At 42.8% G+C, this 21,013-nt stretch overlaps 1 protein-coding gene across 2 annotated transcripts in view; it reads left to right on the top strand.

Moving 5' to 3' along the window:
• Positions 1–21,013, top strand: part of LOC126469901 (zinc finger protein rotund-like) — a 900,701-nt gene that overhangs the window by 679,539 nt on the left and 200,149 nt on the right. For both annotated transcript variants that reach the window (XM_050097250.1, XM_050097249.1), the window contains exon 4: positions 14,450–14,495. In XM_050097250.1, coding sequence (XP_049953207.1) covers positions 14,450–14,495 — 46 coding nt within the window. The remainder of the gene's footprint in view (positions 1–14,449; positions 14,496–21,013) is intronic.

Genomic DNA, 21,013 nt, shown 5'->3' with positions numbered 1-21,013 from the left:
TCGTTGATACACTACGTTTCATACACTCATTTATTCAGAAATGTGCTAAGATGGTGTGTCAGGAGGACATGCTTATCACGAAAGCCACATATTCTGATGATCTAAAGTTTCATACTGTGACCGAGAAGTGAGTCTTTCCATACGAATAACTGGATTTGATGAAGAGACTTCATGAAACCACGTTGCCCGACATAACCAGATTCTCTAATAAACTGACAGGCACTGCCATAATGGATGTGGAATATGAGCCTGCGATGAATGTTTGGCAGGAGTTTGGCATCGCTGATTTAGGAGAATCACCAACATTGTAGATGAACACCAATGTACACCTGCTTAAGGGCATTTTCGAGGAATGCCAAATTCTATGCCTAAACACAGTTTCTCTGGTTCCTGCCTTCTGTATCACCGTGACACGGCTTTCCTGGGACATAATGCTTTGAGGAACACGTGTGAGCACCGAACTGTTGACCGATGTTGAAATGCTGCTGTTCTTTGGACGCGGAGTTTGCGGCGGGATTTAGCCAGGGCGTGCAGAGGTACGCTAAGGCAAATTTCCCGTAAATGAGTGAGGAGAAGTACAGGGCATCTGAACTATTAACTTACATCCTTTACTTGGATGTAAACAACCTCTACAGGAAAGCCATACAACAAACTCCTTCATTTGGAGGAATCCAATGGCTGCCTGAAGAGGACATTATCATACCAAAAGAAAAGATCCATGACGTGGATGCTAATGCTGGTGAGGGATGTGTTCTGGAGGTAGAACTGACACATCCCACCCATTTACATGACACACACAGTGGCTCGACATAGTGTCCAAAGTGCTTAGTCCCTGAAATGACCCCATCCCGAAGCTTTTTGCAATGCTGTGGAACAAGAAGCAGTATATTCTACACTACAGAAACCTCAAGTAGTGTGGAACCCGTTAAAATCACCTGTAACACCTCCTTCAAGCTGCGCTGCTGGTGAAAAGACTATAGTGATCTAAACACCGAACAGAGGGCTCTCGCGGTGTGTGACTTTGCAAAAGTGTTTTACAAATTGATTATTAATTCATTTTTTCGGAAAAACGAAGGAGAACGCGGAATTCAATTAGTTTATCGTTCAGACAGTTGTCGTGGCACAAGAGATTACTTCTCCGCGACAAATTCCATGCATGCCGCCATTTTCAAAGAAGGATTACTCAATGCGGAGATGGCCAAGGTTTCAGCGCAGTTCACAAAACCTGTCTCTATCGGTACGTGTCTTCTGGACCTCTCCAAACTCCACATGTACCGATTCTACTATGAGTTTGCGAAGCCAAACTGCACCTATTACAAGTTATTTTATATGGATACAGACAGTTTCTTCTACTTGGTGAACAGCTGCGATTCATATGAAGTAATATGGTACAGTCACATATAATTCAACATGTCTGAATGTGCAGTCGATAATCCTTTTGCAATAACACCACAAAATAAGAGAGCTATCAGCCTGATGAAAGACGAGACGAATGGTTCACAGTTTGTGGAGTTTTGGGGGCTAAGGTCGAAAATGTATGCGTACTGCATAAATGCAGGTGCCACCCAGAGGCGGGCTAAGGATGTGTATTGCGGGGCCTCAAAGGCTCTCATAATCGAGGATTACAATAGATGCCTGCTCGAGAGCGTTGGCGCCGCTCCATACGTGGTGCACCAGGTAGTGTTTCAATCACGAGGCCATGAGGTACATACTGCACTGCAGCTGAAAGTAGGGCTGTTCCGTCATGACGACATATATATCGTACATAGAAATATGATAGGAAAAGGATGTGTAAAATGTAAATATTGTACATAGAATAATCAGAGAGAAAATCATTAAAATGTAAATTTTGTGTAAAAGAATAAAAAGTGTATCTAGAAACAAAAATGGGAAACGTAGGACCTAAGCTGTTCGTCTCTCTACTAGTTTTAGTATAAATAAATGCTTCTGATAGTCATAAGTCATCAGAAAAAATAGCTTTGTAAGGAACTCAATGTATATAACCCATCAAAAAAATTATAGATTGCATCTGTAAATAAAATCATAAAAGAAAAAAATTTAATAAACAACAAAAAATATTGTAAAAAAGTTATATTCCAAAAACGGAATTGTTAAGAATAAACCATTAGTTATTTGCCACATCATTGTTATTATTTCCAAACTCTTTCAGTATAGAATTATTCTCAAAAATAACTTGTTTACAGCAAACCTGAACCTTTCCCCATGATGCACAGAACTTGAATGAAGAGGCTTACTCAACTGAACTAGTTACAAAGGCTGATAATGGGGAGAAGGAACCTGAATCTTATTGGTCCAGGGGGAGAAGGAGAGGTTTCCTGCTATCTCAATGCTTCCATTGTTCCAGGGGTTTCTCACCAACTTTATATCACGTGACCATTCTCGAGATATGTTATGACCTTGAATATAGCTAGTCCATTTGCCTAAGGTGCGTGGGTAGGACAGGGCTTCCCCTGGATGACCGTGGTAAATTGCTGGTGGTTCCCCAGGAGGTAGGGGAGTTGGGTTAACCTTGAATATACCTAGCACAAGTGTATAACTTGACAACAGAACTTTTTATCAGTGACCTTGATATAAGTGTCCCTTTAAACACAGGGGGGTTCCATGAGGCTGGTCGCAAATCGTGGGGTTGTCTATAAGAAGAAGATAGCAAAGCCAGAAGACTATACCAAATTGCAGAATATTGATAGAGGGAGTGGCATTTGACACTGGAGGCACGTAAACGTAATGTACTGCATATAAATAGGAGAAGAAACCCGCTCACTACTGTTCTATTACACTATTGGTGATAAATCACTGGTGGCAGTAACAATCGCAAAATATCTAATACCATCTAGACAGACCTAAAGTCGAACAGCCATGTAAGACAAATAGTAGGAAAAGGGGATGCCAGGCTGATGGGAATCTTAAAGAAATGTAATCCATTATCGAAAGAAGTGGTTTACAAAGCATCTATCTGACTGATTTTTTTGAGTATTGCTTGTCTGCCTGGGACCCTTCCCAGGTTGGATTAATAAAAGAGACAGATAAGATCCAGTGACAAGTGGCATGCATGTAATTTCTTAGTCAGTGCTAGAAAATTACACAGATGCTAAAGAACAACTACAGTGGCAGTCACTACAAAAGAAGCATTGCATATCACGCGAAGGGTTTGTTGAACTATTGAGTATGTACACATTAAGAAGATACAGCAACTTATTACTTTCTTCCACACATGTCTCATGAAATGATCAAAATCGGAAAATCAGAGAAACTAGAACTATTATGAAGTTTACTGACAGCCATACGTTACGTTCAACCTAGGAATCCCAAGTACAGTCCTTTATATATGTATATTACAAATGCAGTAACCTCATTTTTCTCACTGTCAAGCAGTGCAGAGTTCAAATTATTGAATCCGCTTTTTTTATACATAATCCCTGTACATGCCGGAAGCTAACACTAGAGATTTTAGCAGCTTTTCTGCCATGTACAGATGTTAAGCAACGGAACAGTGACTGTCTTCATACACTGTGATCTCTTTTATCTTATTCCTATGGCATCTGCATGACATTTACAGTGGCACCAGTAGAATTATTGTACAGTCTACATCATAAGCTCATTCCCCAAAATTACACAATAGGATTTTTTGAGAACTACATTGCCTTTCTTCCATGGAATCTCATTTACTGCAGAGATGAGATATCAGCCTGGGAATTACATATGCATATGTCCAAACATCTCTCAGGCTGATCTGTGTACTAGACAAATGGTAGCAAATACAAAACACATAAGTAATGACTTTGTTTACATAAAAGTTCTTTCTTCACTGAGTAATACACTACTGGCCATTAAAATTGTTACACCAAGAAGAAATGCAGATGATAAACGGGTATTCATTGGACAAATATATTATACTAGAACTGACATATGATTACATTTTCACGCAATTTGGGTGCATAGATCCTGAGAAATCAGTACCCAGAACAACCAGCTCTGGCCATAATAACGGCCTTGATACGCCTGGGCATTGAGTCAAACAGAGCATGGATGGCGTCTACAGGTACAGCTGCCCATGGAGCTTCAACACGGTACCACAGCTCATCAAGAGTAGTGACTGGTGTATTGTGACGAGCCAGTTGCTCGGCCACCATTGACCAGACGTTTTCAGTTGGTGAGACATCTGGACAATGTGCTGGCCAGGGCAGCAATCGAACAGTTTCTGTATCCAGAAAGGCCCGTACAGCACCTGCAACATGCGGTCGTGCATTATCCTGCTGAAATGTAGGGTTTCGCAGGGATAGAATGAAGGGTAGAGCCATGGGTCGTAACACATCTGAAATGTAACGTCCACTGTTCAAAGTGCAGTCAATGCGAACAAGAGGTGACCGAGACGTGTAACCAATGGCACCCCATACCATCACGCCGGGTGATACGCCCGTATGGCGATGACGAATACATGCTTCCAATGTGCGTTCACCGCGATGTCGCCAAACACGGATGCGACCATCATGATGCTGTGCACAGAACCTGGATTCATCCGAAAAAATGACGTTTTGCCATTCGTGCACCCAGGTTTGTCGTTGAGTGCACAATCGCAGGCGCTGTTGTTTGTGATGCAGCGTCAAGGGTGACCGCAGCCATGGTCTTCGAGCTGATAGTTCATGCTGGTGCAAACGTCGTCGAACTGTTCGTGCAGATGGTTGTTGTCTTGCAAACGTCCCCATCTGCTGACTCAGGGATCGAGACGTGGCTGCACGATCCGTTACAGCCATGCGGATAAGATGCCTGTCATCTCGAGTGCTAGTGATACGAGGCCGTTGGGATACAGTTAGGCGTTCCGTATTATCCTCCTGAACCCACCGATTCCATATTCTGCTAACAGTCATTGGATCTCGACCAACGCGAGCAGCAATGTCACGATACGATAAACCGCAATCGCGATAGGCTACAATCCGACCTTTATCAAAGTCGGAAACGTGATGGTACGCATTTCTCCTCCTTACACGAGGCATCACAACAATGTTTCACCAGGCAACGCCGGTCAACTGCTGTTTGTGTATGAGAAATCGGTTGGAAATTTTCCTCATGTCAGCACGTTGTAGGTGTCGCCACCGGCGGCAACCTTGTGTGAATGCGCTGAAAAGCTAATCCTTTGCATAACAGAGCATCTTGTTCCTGTCGGTTAAATGTTGCGTCTGTAGCAAGTCATCTTCGTGGTGTAGCAATTTTAATGGCCAGTAGTGTATTATTCTTATTTAAAATACTGTGTGCTATTCGACTGATAGAACACTACATATTAATATCCAGTAGTATGTGTCTGGATACTTTAGATTAGATAGTATATGCAGAATGTAAATGACAAAAGAAACTAGTAGAGAAGGAAATTTGCACATGGACAATGCCAAAATAAATTTGTAATTAGCCACGGTTTTCTTATGTGCTATACATCATTGTCAAAGTATCAACATTCGTTTAGATGCTGTGTCGAGCTGGTGGTATGGGGCCTGGAAGGATGCGTCTTATATGCTCCTGGGTAGGGAGGAGTGAGAAATTTATTTACGAATGTGTGCCGCCAGCTGCTCCCTTAGATTCACACAGTGCTGTTGATCACACTTCACCTCTGAGTTGGCCAGAGGTAGTAGCTGCTGGCTGCCACTATCGTAGTCATATAGAGGACTGCACAGCAGTGAGTGGCACGACGAATTGTGTCGTGCCTGCTGTAGCTTGGCCCTGCTCTGTTGGCATGAAAGCAGTCAGCTGTAGCTCTCCAACATGACACAATCTGGATGGTGTAATGCACCATGTGAGGCACTGCACACTGCAGTGGTTGTTTAAATAACAAAGGTGCAATTGTTCCTATCCTATCCTAGCACTGGTAGTAACAGAACAAGAGATCTGGCAGCTGATGGGGGAATTTGTTTAAACTGTTTCATCAGACGGGCCACAGGATTGTTTAAACATTGAACTGTGGGATATCAACGTAACTTATTGTTTATGCACCTCCATGACGTAATTTAACGATGACTTCTGAGACTTGCAATGTGTATTTTAATCTATTACTGGTACATGTACATTTGTGAAAATATTCCTCCTTTGATTTTTTTAAATTTACAGCCGGTTTTACACCTATACTGTAACATTATGGTGCAGTACCAGGCATGTTTTGATTGTGGTGTCTATATTTTAGTCGCAAATTATAGCAATGAAAATAAGGGTACATAATATACACTCCTGGAAATTGAAATAAGAACACCGTGAATTCATTGTCCCAGGAAGGGGAAACTTTATTGACACATTCCTGGGGTCAGATACATCACATGATCACACTGACAGAACCACAGGCACATAGACACAGGCAACAGAGCATGCACAATGTCGGCACTAGTACAGTGTATATCCACCTTTCGCAGCAATGCAGGCTGCTATTCTCCCATGGAGACGATCGTAGAGGTGCTGGATGTAGTCCTGTGGAACGGCTTGCCATGCCATTTCCACCTGGCGCCTCAGTTGGACCAGCGTTCGTGCTGGACGTGCAGACCGCGTGAGACGACGCTTCATCCAGTCCCAAACATGCTCAATGGGGGACAGATCCGGAGATCTTGCTGGTCAGGGTAGTTGACTTACACCTTCTAGAGCACGTTGGGTGGCACGGGATACATGCGGACGTGCATTGTCCTGTTGGAACAGCAAGTTCCCTTGCCGGTCTAGGAATGGTAGAACGATGGGTTCGATAACGGTTTGGATGTACCGTGCACTATTCAGTGTCGCCTCAACGATCACCAGTGGTGTACGGCCAGTGTAGGAGATCGCTCCCCACACCATGATGCCGGGTGTTGGCCCTGTGTGCCTCGGTCGTATGCAGTCCTGATTGTGGCGCACACCTGCACGGCGCCAAACACGCATACGACCATCATTGGCACCAAGGCAGAAGCGACTCTCATCGCTGAAGACGACACGTCTCCATTCGTCCCTCCATTCACGCCTGTCGCGACACCACTGGAGGCGGGCTGCACGATGTTGGGGCGTGAGCGGAAGACGGCCTAACGGTGTGCGGGACCGTAGCCCAGCTTCATGGAGACGGTTGCGAATGGTCCTCGCCGATACCCCAGGAGCAACAGTGTCCCTAATTTGCTGGGAAGTGGCGGTGCGGTCCCCTACGGCACTGCATAGGATCCTACGGTCTTGGCGTGCATCCGTGCGTCGCTGCGGTCCGGTCCCAGGTCGACGGGCACGTGCACCTTCCGCCGACCACTGGCGACAACATCGATGTACTGTGGACACCTCACGCCCCACGTGTTGAGCAATTCGGCGGTACGTCCACCCGGCCTCCCGCATGCCCACTATACGCCCTCGCTCAAAGTCCGTCAACTGCACATACGGTTCACGTCCACGCTGTCGCGGCATGCTACCAGTGTTAAAGACTGCGATGAAGCTCCGTATGCCACGGCAAACTGGCTGACACTGACGGCGGCGGTGCACAAATGCTGCGCAGCTAGCGCCATTCGACGGCCAACACCGCGGTTCCTGGTGTGTCCGCTGTGCCGTGCGTGTGATCATTGCTTGTACAGCCCTCTCGCAGTGTCCGGAGCAAGTATGGTGGGTCTGACACACCGGTGTCAATGTGTTCTTTTTTCCATTTCCAGGAGTGTAAGAGGGAACATATCCAGCGGCTATATTGCATCACAAATTAAGATAAGGATGATGCTAATACAAAGGCAGGTCTCTTTCGGTAATGGGGTCATAAATCATAACCATTAAGACAGTTGGGTAATAAATTGGTTCAAATGGCTCTGAGCACTATGGGACTTAACATCTGTCGTCATCAGTCCCCTAGAGCTTAGAACTACTTAAACCTAACTAACCTAAGGACATCACACACATCCATGCCCGAGGCAGGATTCGAACCGGCGACCGTAGCGGTCACGCGGTTCCAGACTGAAGCGCCTAGAACCACACGGCTACACCGGCCGGCCTAATAAATTGGACCTAGATATATATGGGAAAAATCTGGCTACTATTCAGGCTGCACCGCTATGCTTCAGCGAATAGGATAATACCCCACCCCTAACTTTTTAATTTCCTACCATTCATACCTCACCCAGCTTGTTCAGAAAGGAGGAGGAGAGGTGGACTGGTTTGGAGGAGGGAGGAGATCTGGCAAGAATGCAGATTTCACTTGAAATGGTACAGTACCACTACTTTTATATATCAATTTCCAAATTTCTCGACTAAATTTCGAAAAATAAAGTTAGCACGAAAATAAAATGTCACGGAAGTTGCAAGGCACTTACGAAATGTGTGTAACGTAAGATACTTTTCAGTTGCTGGTACACATGTATAAGTTTGCTGCCTACGTGGTTGAAGAAAATATTCCAGCCAGGTAAAAGTGTCGATTCAGAGGGTGATTATACTGTTGCTAACAGTACATCTAACATGGTTCATGAGTCCAGTAGTCGAATCGGCAAACTCCCGGAAGTTGAGTAAGATGTTACAGAAAGGGAAAGACACTCCGCTAAGAAAAACATATCAGGAATACTGGCTATCCCGAATATAGGCAGAAAAACTGAAAGAACAATTCCGAAAGAACATCTCGCAGAATCCGCAGCTGTGGTACAATTATGGAAACTGAAGGTGGACTGGGGAGAAAGGTAAGGAAAGAGAGGGAACTGGTGATACCAGCTGCATCGGGAGTTTATACGGTAACTGCGGAGACGAGTCAAAATGTGTGCCGGACTGGGCTCGATCCTGGAATCTCTTGCTTACAAGGCAATTGAGTTAACCACTGCGCCATCAACGCATAGTATTTATCGCGGATATACGGATTACCTCGGCACACTTCGTTTGTATAGCCATAGACTATAGACCTGGCTATTCGTAGTGGTAACTGAAATACTGATAATGGTGAGTGCTCACTTCAATTTTATATTTTGAAAAATATGACATTGTCGAAGCCATACAACTTTTTATATCAATTTCATGACACTTGTATTTCTCAAATTCTCAAATGAGTACTTTCTAAGCGATGTGTTTCTCTGAACCGAATTTTCTTGGAAGTTATGTTAAAGAATTTACTAAGTGCTGATGTAAACAAATTATTATTATTATGTTAATGTATCTGTGGCTCGTTAAAAGCGAGGTTACGGCAAGTTTCTATTAGCGGGGAGGAGACGGCAACACCAAAGTGTCGATCTCGCCTCCGCCCCTCCCCGTCGTTAACCTGATGAAATCGAAACTTTCGAGTATGTTAATAAACATGAGCTATAAGATGCTATCCCTAAGCGACTGCGCTCTAACTGCGTAAGGTAACTTACTAATGAGACATCTCAAAAGGATCTCTATCGTTGCCACCTGTTCCAATCGCGTGAGTCTGCCATCTGAGAGCAGAAATGGCGTAAAGCTGTAGCGAGAGGGGAGGAAGGCAAGACAGAACACATGGCAGGCTGCTGGCGTCCCTAGGGGATGGCGCCAGACGTCTCAAGCGCAGAGGGGTGCACGCCGGCAACAAATCGTCGCGGAAGAACACTTCGCCATAACTCACCAATCCGCCAGATACTCGCACTCGCTCATCAGTTTGAACACTGACGACATTGCATGTTTAAGTTTTGTCAGGTGGACAGTGTACTGCGATTTAAACAAACTGTTGAGTGATTCTTATGTAGTATCCAATGTTAAATATAGCATCTGTGCAAAACTTAAGGACGAAAGTAACTTTCGCATGATGTATCACTGCCAAGTTAATTTTTTTTTCATCAATCTTCTGTCTGGTTTGGTTCGGCGCGCCACGAATTCCTCTACTGTGCCAACCTTTTCATCTCAGGGTAGCAACTGCAATCTACATTCTCAATTATTTGCTAAATGCATTCCAATCTCTGTCTTCCCCTAAAGTTTTTACCATCTACGGCTGCCTCTAGTACCATGGAAGGAATATTCTCTTCTGTCCCGGTTTTCGCACAGTCCATGTTTCACTAGCACACAATGCTGAAGCCGCGCGGTTAGAGGCGCCATGTCACGGACTGCGCGGCCCCTCCCGCCGAAGGTTCGAGTCATCCCTCGCGTATGTGTGTGTGTGTGTGTGTGTGTGTGTGTGTGTGTGTGTGTGTGTGTGTGTGTGTTGTTTTTAGCATAAGTTGGTTTAAGATAGTTTAAGTAGTGTGTAAGTCTAGGGACCGGTGACCTCAGCAGTTTGGTCCCTAAGGAATTCACACACACATTTGAACAATGCTGTGCTCCAAACGTACACTCTCAGAAATTTCTTTCTCAAACTAAGGCCTATGTTTGATACTAGCAGATTTCTCTTGGCCAGGAATTCCCTTTTTGCCAGTGATAGTGTGCTTCTTATGTCCTCCTTGCTCCGTCCGCCATGCGTTATTTTGTTACCTAGGTAGCTGAATTCCTTAACTTCAGCTATTTCGTGATCACCAATTATGATATTAAGTTTCCCGCTGTTCTCATTTCTACTAATTCTCATTACTTTCGCCTTCTTTGATTTATTCTCGATCCATATTCTGCACTTATTAGAATGTTCATTCCAATCAGTTAGCTCCTGTAGTTCTTCTTTACTTTCACTGAGGATAGCAATGTCGTCAGCTAATCATATCACTGATATCCTTCCACCTCAAATTTTAATCGCGCTCTTGAACCTTTCTTTTATTTCCGTCATTACGTCTTGGATGTATACATTGAACAGTAGCGATGAAAGACTACATCCCTGTCTTACGCCATTTTTAATCCGAGTACTTCGTTCTAGGTCTTCCAGTTTTATTTTTTCCTCTCGTTTCTTGTGCGTATTGTATATTCCCCGTCTTTTCCTATAGTGTAACACTATTTTTATTAGGCTTTCGAACATCTTGCACCAGTTTACATTGTCGAATCTTTTTCCAGGTCGACAAATCCTACGAACGTTTCTTGATTTTTCTTCAGTCTTACTTGTATTGTCAACCGCAACGTCAGAAGTGCTTCTCTGGTGCCTTTACATTTCCTAAAATCAAACTGATCGTCACCTACAGATCCTCAATTATCATTTCCATTCGTCTGAATATTATTCTTCACAGCAACTTGGGTGCAGGAGCTGTTTAGCTGATTTTACGATAAACCTCGCATTTGTCCGCTCTTGCTACCTTCGGAATTGTGTGAATGATGTTTCTTCGAAAGTCTAATGGTATATCTCCAGTCTCATACATTCTATACACCAATGTGAACAGTCGTTTTGTTGCAACTTCCTCCAATGATTTTAGAAATTCCAATGGAATGTTATCTATCCCTTGCGCGTTATCTGATGTTAAATCGTCGAAAGCCCTTTCAAATTCTGATTCTCATACTGTATCCCCTAACTCTTCCCTGTCGACTCCTATTTCTTCTTCTATCACGTCATCAGACAAGTCTTCCCGCCCATAGAGGCCTTCAATGTACTGTTCAAACCCATTCTCTCTCTCCTCTGCATTTAACAGTGGAATTCCTGTTACACTCTTAATGTTACCGCCATTGCTTTCAGTTTCACCGAATGTTGTTTTGACTTCTCTGTATCTTTAGTCAGTCCTTCTGACAGTCATTTTTTTCCCGGTTTCATCACATTTTTCATGCACCCTTTTCACCTTATCTTCTCTGAACTTCCTATTTATTCCATTCCTAAGTGACTTGTATTTCTGTATTCCTGAATATCCCTGAACATTTTTGTATTCCCTTCTTTCGTCGATCAACTGAAGTTAAAAAATGGTTCAAATGGCTCTGAGCACTATGGGACTTAAATCTGTGGTCATCAGTCCCCTAGAACTTAGAACTACTTAAACCTAACTAACATAAGGACATCACACACATCCATGCCCGAGGCAGGATTCGAACCTGCGACCGTAGCAGTCGCGCGGCTCCGGACTGAGCGCCTTAACCGCGAGACCACCGCGGCCGGCCAACTGAAGTTAAAAAAATAAAAAAAATAAACTTCAAATGGCTCTGAGCACTATGGGACTTAACTGCTGAGGTCATCAGTTCCCTAGAACTTAGAACTACTTAAACCTAACTGACCTAAGGACATCACGGGCAGGATTCGAACCTGCGACCGTAGTGGTCGCGTGGTTCCAGACTGAAGCGCCTAGAACCGCTCGGCCACACCGGCCGGCGACCAACTGAAGTATTTCTTCTGTTAGCTGTTATTTCTTCGGACTTATCTTCCTGGTATCTATGTTTTTCTTTCCAATTTCTAATATTTCCCTCATTAGAAATGTTCAAATGCGTGTGAATTCCTAAGGGACCAAACTCCTGAGGCCATCGGTCCCTAGACTTACACACTACCTAAACTAACTTATGCTAAGAACAACACACACTCCTATGCCCGAGGGAGGACTCGAACCTCCGGCGGGAGGGGCCGAGCGATCCGTGACATGGCGCTTCTAACCGCACGGCCACTCCGCGCGGCCCCTCATTAGAGATTTCTATTACTGTTCAACTGAACTGCCTAGTGAGCTATTCATTATCGCAGTACCTATATCCTTAGAGAAATTCAAGCGTATCTCATTATACCTTAGTACTTCCGTATCCCACTTCTTTGCACACTGATTCTTCCTCATTAGTCTCTTAAGCTTCAGCCTACTTTCCGTCATTATTAAATTGTGATCTCAGTTTATATCTGCTCCTGAGTGCTCCTTACTATCCAATAACTAAATTCGGAATGTCTGTCTGACTGTGATGTAATCTAACTGGAATCTTTCCGTATCTCCCGGCCTTTTCCATGTACACTTCCATAAACAGAATATTCGCTATTACAAGCTAAAATTTATTGCACGACTCAATTACCATTTGTAATGTACTGTAGCAGTTCTTTCTACGTGTGGGCAAAGTTTCATCGAGTTATGTTACTTCACAGTGTCATGTGTTGTGAAAGTTAAATAGGTCTTTAAGTTTTGCGTGCCGGTGTATATAGAAGCTTTAGCTTAAAAACAAGTAAGTTGTAATATTACCAGGTGTGCCACAGTACTAACACACTGAGCTCGTATCTGGGATGACAGACGTTTAAACCAGCGTCTGTCCATCCCGTTATAGTTTTTCCGTGATTTCCTAACATTCCTCAAGGCAAATGCCGGTATGATTGCTTTGAAAAGGAGGCGGCCGATTTCCTTTCCTGTCCTCTCCCGAATCTGAGCCTGTATGACGTCTCTAATGGCCTCTTCTTCGACGAGACGTTAAACCAAAACCTTATTTCCTTTTTCTTGGAATATTTTCGACAATAATGAGCGGTGTGGGATCCTTAACAGATAGGACTGATGGAGTACATCGAAAAAGTTCAAAGAAAGGCAGCACGTTTTGTATCATCGCGAAAAATGGGAGAGAGTGTCACAGAAATGATACAGGATTTGGGCTGGACATCATTAAAAGAAAGGCGTTTTTCGTTGCGACGAAATCTTCTCACGAAATTCCAATCACCAACTTTCTCCTCCGAATGCGAAAATATTTTGTTGACACCGACCTACATAGGGAGGAACGATCACCACGATAAAATAAGGGAAATCAGAGCTCGTACAGAAAGATATAGGTGTTTATTCTCTCCGCGCGCTATACGAGATTGGAATAATAAAGAATTGTGAAGGTGGTTCGATGGACCCTCTGCCAGGCACTTAAATGTGATTTGCAGAGTATCCATGTAGATTTAAATGTAGATTTCCCCTTAAATTCCAGGGTACTAAGAAACTGTCGTTTTGTCGACGACAATATATGTTTACAAAGTAACTGTAAGACCTGAAATGGGATACTGTTGAGATGTCAGGTTTGACACCAAGAGTGTTTGATCGGATAAGGATAATGGCAGTGGAATTACGTACACGATCGTGCGACTAGCGGGTAAGTGTAGGAAAATGGTGTAAAATCTGAAATGATAGTCAAAGAGGTTTAAAATATTTTAAAAGCCTATTTAGAAAATTCCAGGAACCGGTTTTCAGGGCGTAATGTTCGAATGTTTACCCTATATATAGTTCTGACGTAAACCGTGAAGACTAATAACAGGTCACATATTGACTTATCAACAGTCGTTTCTCCCTTTCTTAATTAGCAGAATAAGAAGGACAAAGTAATGTACTGTAAATTGAATGCAAACTTTCTGTTTTCCATATAGTTATATGTGGCCAGTGCTCATATTAGGAAATCCTACTTCATAATACATGACCTTGTCTTAGCATTTGTCAAATAGAGTAGATATAACAATGCGCTTGTGTCTTTAAGACCGATACAGACACGTAAGATTACAAGGTGAGGTTCGATGTTTTTAATATGGCACTGTAAAAACACCGTTGTTAGGTTGTAGTTCTGATACAGTGTACGACTTACGTTATATTGATTTCAGAAAATAAACTGTACGTGCTTATGTTTAAGAGAAATTGTATTATGTAACTTGATTCTTCAACGTGATGTCTATGTTTAGGCCAAAACAAAGAGTTGTACTAACTCCCATGTTTCTTATTTTCAGGCGAAGATGAGTACGCTGGATCAACATAACCATTCCATGCAGAAAGGTTTGTGTATTGTCTCACATTGATTACGTTTGTCACCTGAACCAAGTGCTTCTCTCTTAGATGTGTAGGTGTATCGAACCGTTAATTTTTGCTTTGCTTTTTATTGTGCAATGTATTAATCTATAAAGCATAAAAACTTTTTATTTCTGATCTTCATTCAATATTTGAAAGATAGTGACAATACAGAGGCAAAGCTATCAATGTCATTACCACAGCCCTGAGAAGAAGTGATGTCTTAAAAATCTTGCCAGTCGGAAATTAACTTAAAATATGTATTCTTGGGCGATCATGCCATTTTTCTGTCTTTTACAAAAGAGTGCAGGTCCACTACATTTATGACAGTTTTCTCCAAGTTGTACAGGACACATATGGGTCCTTGCCATTACGTGCACCAGTATTGTCCGTGCTACACTTCAGGAATAAAAAAGATGCAGATCCGCAACTGAATTTTTCAAACGCTGTCCCGTGTTGACTTTAGAACAGTAGGATTATTGTACTATTCATGATTGACGTCAAGTTCTACGACTGTTGTCAGTGAAGACAACGTCCTGTCGATGGCGAAGTTATTAGAGATTGACAGGACTGGACAAGGATGCGGCAGAAAATCGGACGTGGCGTTGCAAATCCCAGCTATGGTTTACGTGATATACCGTCACTATCAATGTTCCTATTACACTTTTTGCCGTTCGCCCGAAGTAATTTTCGCTTCTAACGAGGTACTCCAAATGAGTTTGTGCGCTAGAAGCCGGCCGGAGTGGCCGAGCGGTTAAAGGCGCTACAGTCTGGAACCGCACGACCGCTACGGTCGCGGGTTCGAATCCTGCCTCTGGCATGGATGTGTGTGATGTCCTTAGGTTAGTTAGGTTTAAGTAGTTCTAAGTTCTACGGGACTTATGACCCCAGAAGTTGAGTCCCATAGTGCTCAGAGCCATTTGAACCATTTTTTTTGTGCGCTAGAAGTTTACCAGCTCAGTCGCGTATCTAGTCCAACAATGAGTAAAATAGTTTTACTAAATTACTATCTGGAACTGTATCAAAACCTTTCCTATGCATTGAGCTGAGCTGAGCTTTTGATTTCTACATCCTTCGGTATCTTGCGAAAGAAGGGGGTGACCTTGAATTATCTTGTTCGCATTTTGTTGAAGTCATACTGTTTATAGTTCCTAAAGGAATTCCTCAAGAAGCCGACCATAGTCGAGCAGGTAACTATTATCATATAACAAACTTGCTAATTTTGTTGCGGAATCAATACAACTATGTCTTTCTTCGTTCGATGATCTATAGCTCGGATTGTGGAATTGTAGTACAACCGTCATTCGAAAAATATTTAGAATTGGTGCAGTTACCTTACATGAGAATCACACCCCCTAACCTTCGGTCAAGAGTTGGCTTGCAGATTTGTTGGGGGTGGGTTGTTTGGGGGAAGAGACCAAACAGCAAGGTCATCGGTCTCATCGGATTAGGGAGGGACGGGGAAGGAAGTCGGCCGTGCCCTTTCGAAGGAACCATCCCGGAATTTGCTTGGAGCGATTTAAGGAAATCACAAAAAACCTAAATCAGGATGGCCGGACGCAGGATTGAACCCTCGTCCTCCCAAATGCGAGTCCAGTGTGCTAACCACTGCGCCATCTCGCTCGGTTGCAGATTTATCGCCGTACTGTAGCAAGGGACTCAAGATGCACCCAGAACACGAACGTGAGATTGAGATAACCTTGACACTAAAGACAGCACCAACCCCTGTCAACCCTATTCCCTAACGACCTGTAGGACATAACGTTGTGATTCGCAACAGGGCAACACAGATCAAATAAATGCAGCTTTTAAAGTTCTCATTACCACCTGGAAGAAGATGCGGTTGGATTGGTAGCATTTTACCACAACAGTTAATGTTATTTATTTTGCCAGAATGGTAGTAGAAACTGATGTAATATAGCTTAGAATGCTTTGCAACTGCGCTGTTCAGTCTACGATAGCTCTCATTTTCCTTCCTTAAATTCCATTTCCTGTTACAGATTGTTTGTAAAAGTACTATTACATAATATCTTTAGAGAAGAAAATGTTCTTGATTTAAGACGCCGGAGCTTTATAAAGAGAATTTTGGTATGGTGGAATGATATTCGAGATTCTTTCATTCAACAGCTTACTGTGATCGGAAACAAGTTTTTAGTAGCAATACCACCCTTTGCTAAGAGGGAATCGTATTAGGTTTTCTAGCTCGATGAACCTTCATTACTTGTAGATTAAAGGTGACAGGAATTCTTAGTTAACATCGGAATGTTTGTGGCCTATGTTTAGTTGTTAAAAGCCATTAGAAGCGATACACTTCCGTAGTTCGAAAGGTGTCGTACTATAGCATCCCGTGAGCTGTGAAATACGTATTTCAGGGATGTGTTCGCCAAATCCAAAGCCAATCGTGATTCCGAAGCCCAGTCGGGGATTGGAGTCACGCTCCTCGAACGTGTTTCTGCCCTGCGCTACCTCAGACACGGAGAAAGTACGGCGAGCATATGTGAGCGCAGCGCAGAGGACCGTAACACTGGAGGTGGACGCTGCCTCACAAGAGGGGAGTTATCCATTGGTACTCCCCTAACCTCCTCCACTGCGGCTTTTAAAACACTGGCCAATAGGAATCGACCCGACTCCTTTCTTTTATCTCCTTCCTCCTCGTCCGACTCCGAGGAGGAGGGGAAGTCCAGCTGTACGAACTAAGCTTTCGAATGCCAGCCCGGGTCCAGTTGGCAATGCTTTTGATAGTTGTTCCGGCTTGTTACCACTTGCGTTGGATACATTGTTCGTTACTTGCAGTACTGATCAGTTTTCGGTAGTACCCATAAAGTATCTGGAATGTCGTTCGGTTGTTGTGGTACTCGGGAGTGAGCGTTGTGTGCTGGCCGACAGGTTCTAGCGCAGTGAGAGCCGAAAGAAAGTTCCGGCATTATGTAAAGTGCAGTGTTTCGTTAAGTTAATTGTTGCCCTAGACTGCTGACGTCATTCGTTGGGGGACTGAAACAAGAGCTGCTACTGACGTCACACAGGCAGATGTTGCCGACTGCGATAAGAGGCACTGCATTGTCACCGCGTGGATAATTGTGCGGCACACTAGAGCATTTGTTTGTCATTTGTCTCTGCAAAAAGGAAGAAACCGTTTCTAATGTCTATTGTCGATACGTTAGACATCAAACAGCTTCCTATAAAAGATCGATGTTGTTGGATCTTTCATTAGAGTACGGTGAGTCAACCGCTTATCTCTGACAATTAATGTGTGCATGCATGACTGAATTATTTTTGAATTCTGTTCTGCAGTATTCGAGTGCATGGAATCCTGTCTTTTGCGTTACGTAATCGTTATCTTAGTCACAAGTGCGATGAAAACGAGATTTATCCGGCTTCCACAACTTGTTTCTCTCTCTCTCTCTCTCTCTCTCTCTCTCTCTCTCTCTCACTCTCTCTCTCTCTGAGCCAAGCACATCACAAGTTTCGTAGCGCATTTTCTCTACCGAAAAACTGCTATCAGAGAATAAACTGTAACATAAAATGAAAACAAATTAACACTTCCACAGTACTGTCCTGAAAATAGTATTTCATGTGCTTTAGTAATATCTTTGCATTTCGAAACACACCTATGTAAACGCCATTATTTTGATTATAGAGCAATATATAGTGGTAATAAAGATAATATCTGTTTTCCTAACACGATTTCGTAATTTGAGTCGGTCCTGATTGTAGGTTACAATACCCTTCGTGACATATCTAGTTCATTCAACAATTACTGCATTTCTATATACCTACTTTTCATTTTCTACCCAAAAATTGGAGTGGGCTGTTGCTGTTCTGATCCACAGTGGCTTTCAAAAGTAACTGGTTCTTAAACACGAGCAGAACGAGAAAACGCAGTAAAAAATCAAACGGGTCAGACAATCTGTTTTTGTCTTCCACTTCTTCGTCTTCTTCTTCTTCTTTTTCTTTTTCTTCCGTTCGTATTTAAGATCGAGTTACTGGACGAATCGAGTTTGCTTTTTAGTAAAAGACAGTAATAACATCGGTTGCCAAACGGCGATGTTTAATTGTTTACACACCTAGAACAAAGACTCTTACAGATAAAAAGATGTGGTGTGCCAATCCAAGCTTGATCGCGTGTATCTCCCTCTCTCTCTCTCTCTCTCTCTCTCTCTCTCTCTCACACACACACACACACACACACACACACACACACACACACACACACACACACGTACTCAGGCTCTGGAACTCGATTATTACCTTCATTTTCCTTCTTTCCCATTACCCACTACGTGTATTTCAGGAATCGTCTAAGTACTGACGGATATAGCAGTAAGTCACCAGGCTAAATACCTCAAGGTGAGGCGTGGCAGGGAAAGACTATGTTTGTGATCGTAAGACTTAAGAATCAATTTAATAAAGCCGTTGACTTTCATTCAAGGGTAAACACACCGAAATCCGTCCCTTCTGGTGCAGCTCTTCTATGGTTTCCACAAATTACAGCAGGTAACCAATATGATTTCTTCGTACAGAGAATAGCCGACTTTCTCTCATGTTCTTACCAAAAGTTAACTTATGTTCGTAATACGTCTCTACTGGTCACTGTATCGCCTAAATATTAACCTGTAAACCATACGAATGCAAATAGAGGCGCTGTTGGGAAGCCAAAGATGAAACTGTTTACCTCTTCACAGTTCATCGAAGAATGAGTAAATGCCAGACTAGTTATCCAAAGTTCCCTAGTCCGATCCCCAGTTGGCCCTAAGATGGTTTTCAGTCACTTACCATTTCTTCCATTTATGGTAACGATTATTACACATGAAAAATGCCATCTTGCACCATGGTTCAAAATCCAGGTTTTTAATGCAGTTCCCCCATACAAATGGCTGAATAAGTCAGTTCAGAAGCCGCAGCAAGACAAGGACATACTACTCCCAATTGGACCATGCTTAATAAGGGACTATGGTGTTCTTACAGATCTTCGTGTACTGTACAGCTATATTTCATTTACTATCATTATAGCAACAGTGTATGTCCAAAGTAATGCATGTAGGGATGATCTGAATGCAAAGTAGAATTAGTAGTAATCTGTGAACTCTTTTACGCTTCTGCCAAATTCCTGTGTTATCAAACGTTAATTCCGAGAATACTCTACAAAAAGACAAAATATGGTTTGAAAATATCATTGAGAAACCGAATGTGACAGAGTAAAACAGGTATTCATTGCAACAACAGACACTCCTCGCTTTCGAATGTAGGTATTGCAATAAGAAACGTACAATTAATATTGCATCGACAATTGATATAATTTATCGTGAAACAAAATATAAATTGTTAAAAAATAACGGTACACGATCATATGCATCTCTTCGTGAGTGAGGACCAGTTTTTTGACAGGGTTAACTGAAAATTAGGTCAAATGTGTGAGAACGCTACGGATTTCATAACAGACGAAGCCCGACACGTGATCCTCAATTGGTAGACGTGGTGAAACGTGAAATCAGCGCGCCGTATTTGGTAGGAGCATTCATCACCATCATCACTGTCATGATCAGCAGCAGCGATACGGCAACCACAGATAGATACAGGCCTATTCCAGACTTCTGCATGCACTTTGATCTTCATATTCTCTAATGTCATCTATCAACCCTCCGTTAGGTCGTCTTCTCGATCTTTTTCATTACATTCATAATTACGTAGTCCACTTCAGTCTACTACCTGACCCTTTTGTGTTGTTTCTCAGAGTTCATTTTCCGTGTTGTAGGATGCATCAACTAATCGAAATGGGTGTCACTAGACGGACCATAACTTCTTTCGTCTTTGAAGATCAAAGATTCTAATTAAGTCAAACAAGAATGCCATACAGCTTCCTCGCTATTGTTCCTAATCGTTTTCCAGTTTAAGGAAGAGAACCAAGGAACTTTTTTGTGCACAATAGAACCATTTTTATTACTGTTATTTCATAGAAAGTGGCACGATGTTTAGTGTGTGGTAGTTTTTGAATAACTTTTTGACGCCACATTACTTAGTTGCCGATATGGGCAAGGAGGAGACAGTATTACGGAAACACAGCATCCAGTTCAAAACTTACGCCATGGAAGGTAATTAAGATACTAACACGAATTAAAAAGTTTACAAAAGCTTGGCTTAATTGCCGGTACCACCTACTGGTGAAAATGTATGTCCACGGAGCGTTATGCATGTTGTCATTGTATCGTATGTGAAAACGCGCAATCTGCCGCCAGCTACCGCGGCTGCAGTGGGATCAGATTCCTGCTATCTCATCTATAGTTTCCACAAACTTATCCAACTACCTGTATGGGGCGCTGTAGCTTCCTCTGTAATTTAAGTAATTTCTCGAATCTTCACACGATTAATTCATTTTTACTGATGCCAATATTTTTTCCTAAACTCTATGTGCAATGTGATATTATTTTTGTTTCACCTGCCACCAGAGCCAATAGATTTAGCCTCAATTTCTAGGAACACAACGAAATTAACGCTTAGCTTTTCCGACC

This window comes from Schistocerca serialis, chromosome 3, assembly GCF_023864345.2.
Source record: "Schistocerca serialis cubense isolate TAMUIC-IGC-003099 chromosome 3, iqSchSeri2.2, whole genome shotgun sequence".
Lineage (NCBI taxonomy): Eukaryota > Metazoa > Arthropoda > Insecta > Orthoptera > Acrididae > Schistocerca > Schistocerca serialis.
Note: the sequence above shows the minus strand (reverse complement) of the source record. Positions and strands in the feature narration are given on the sequence as shown.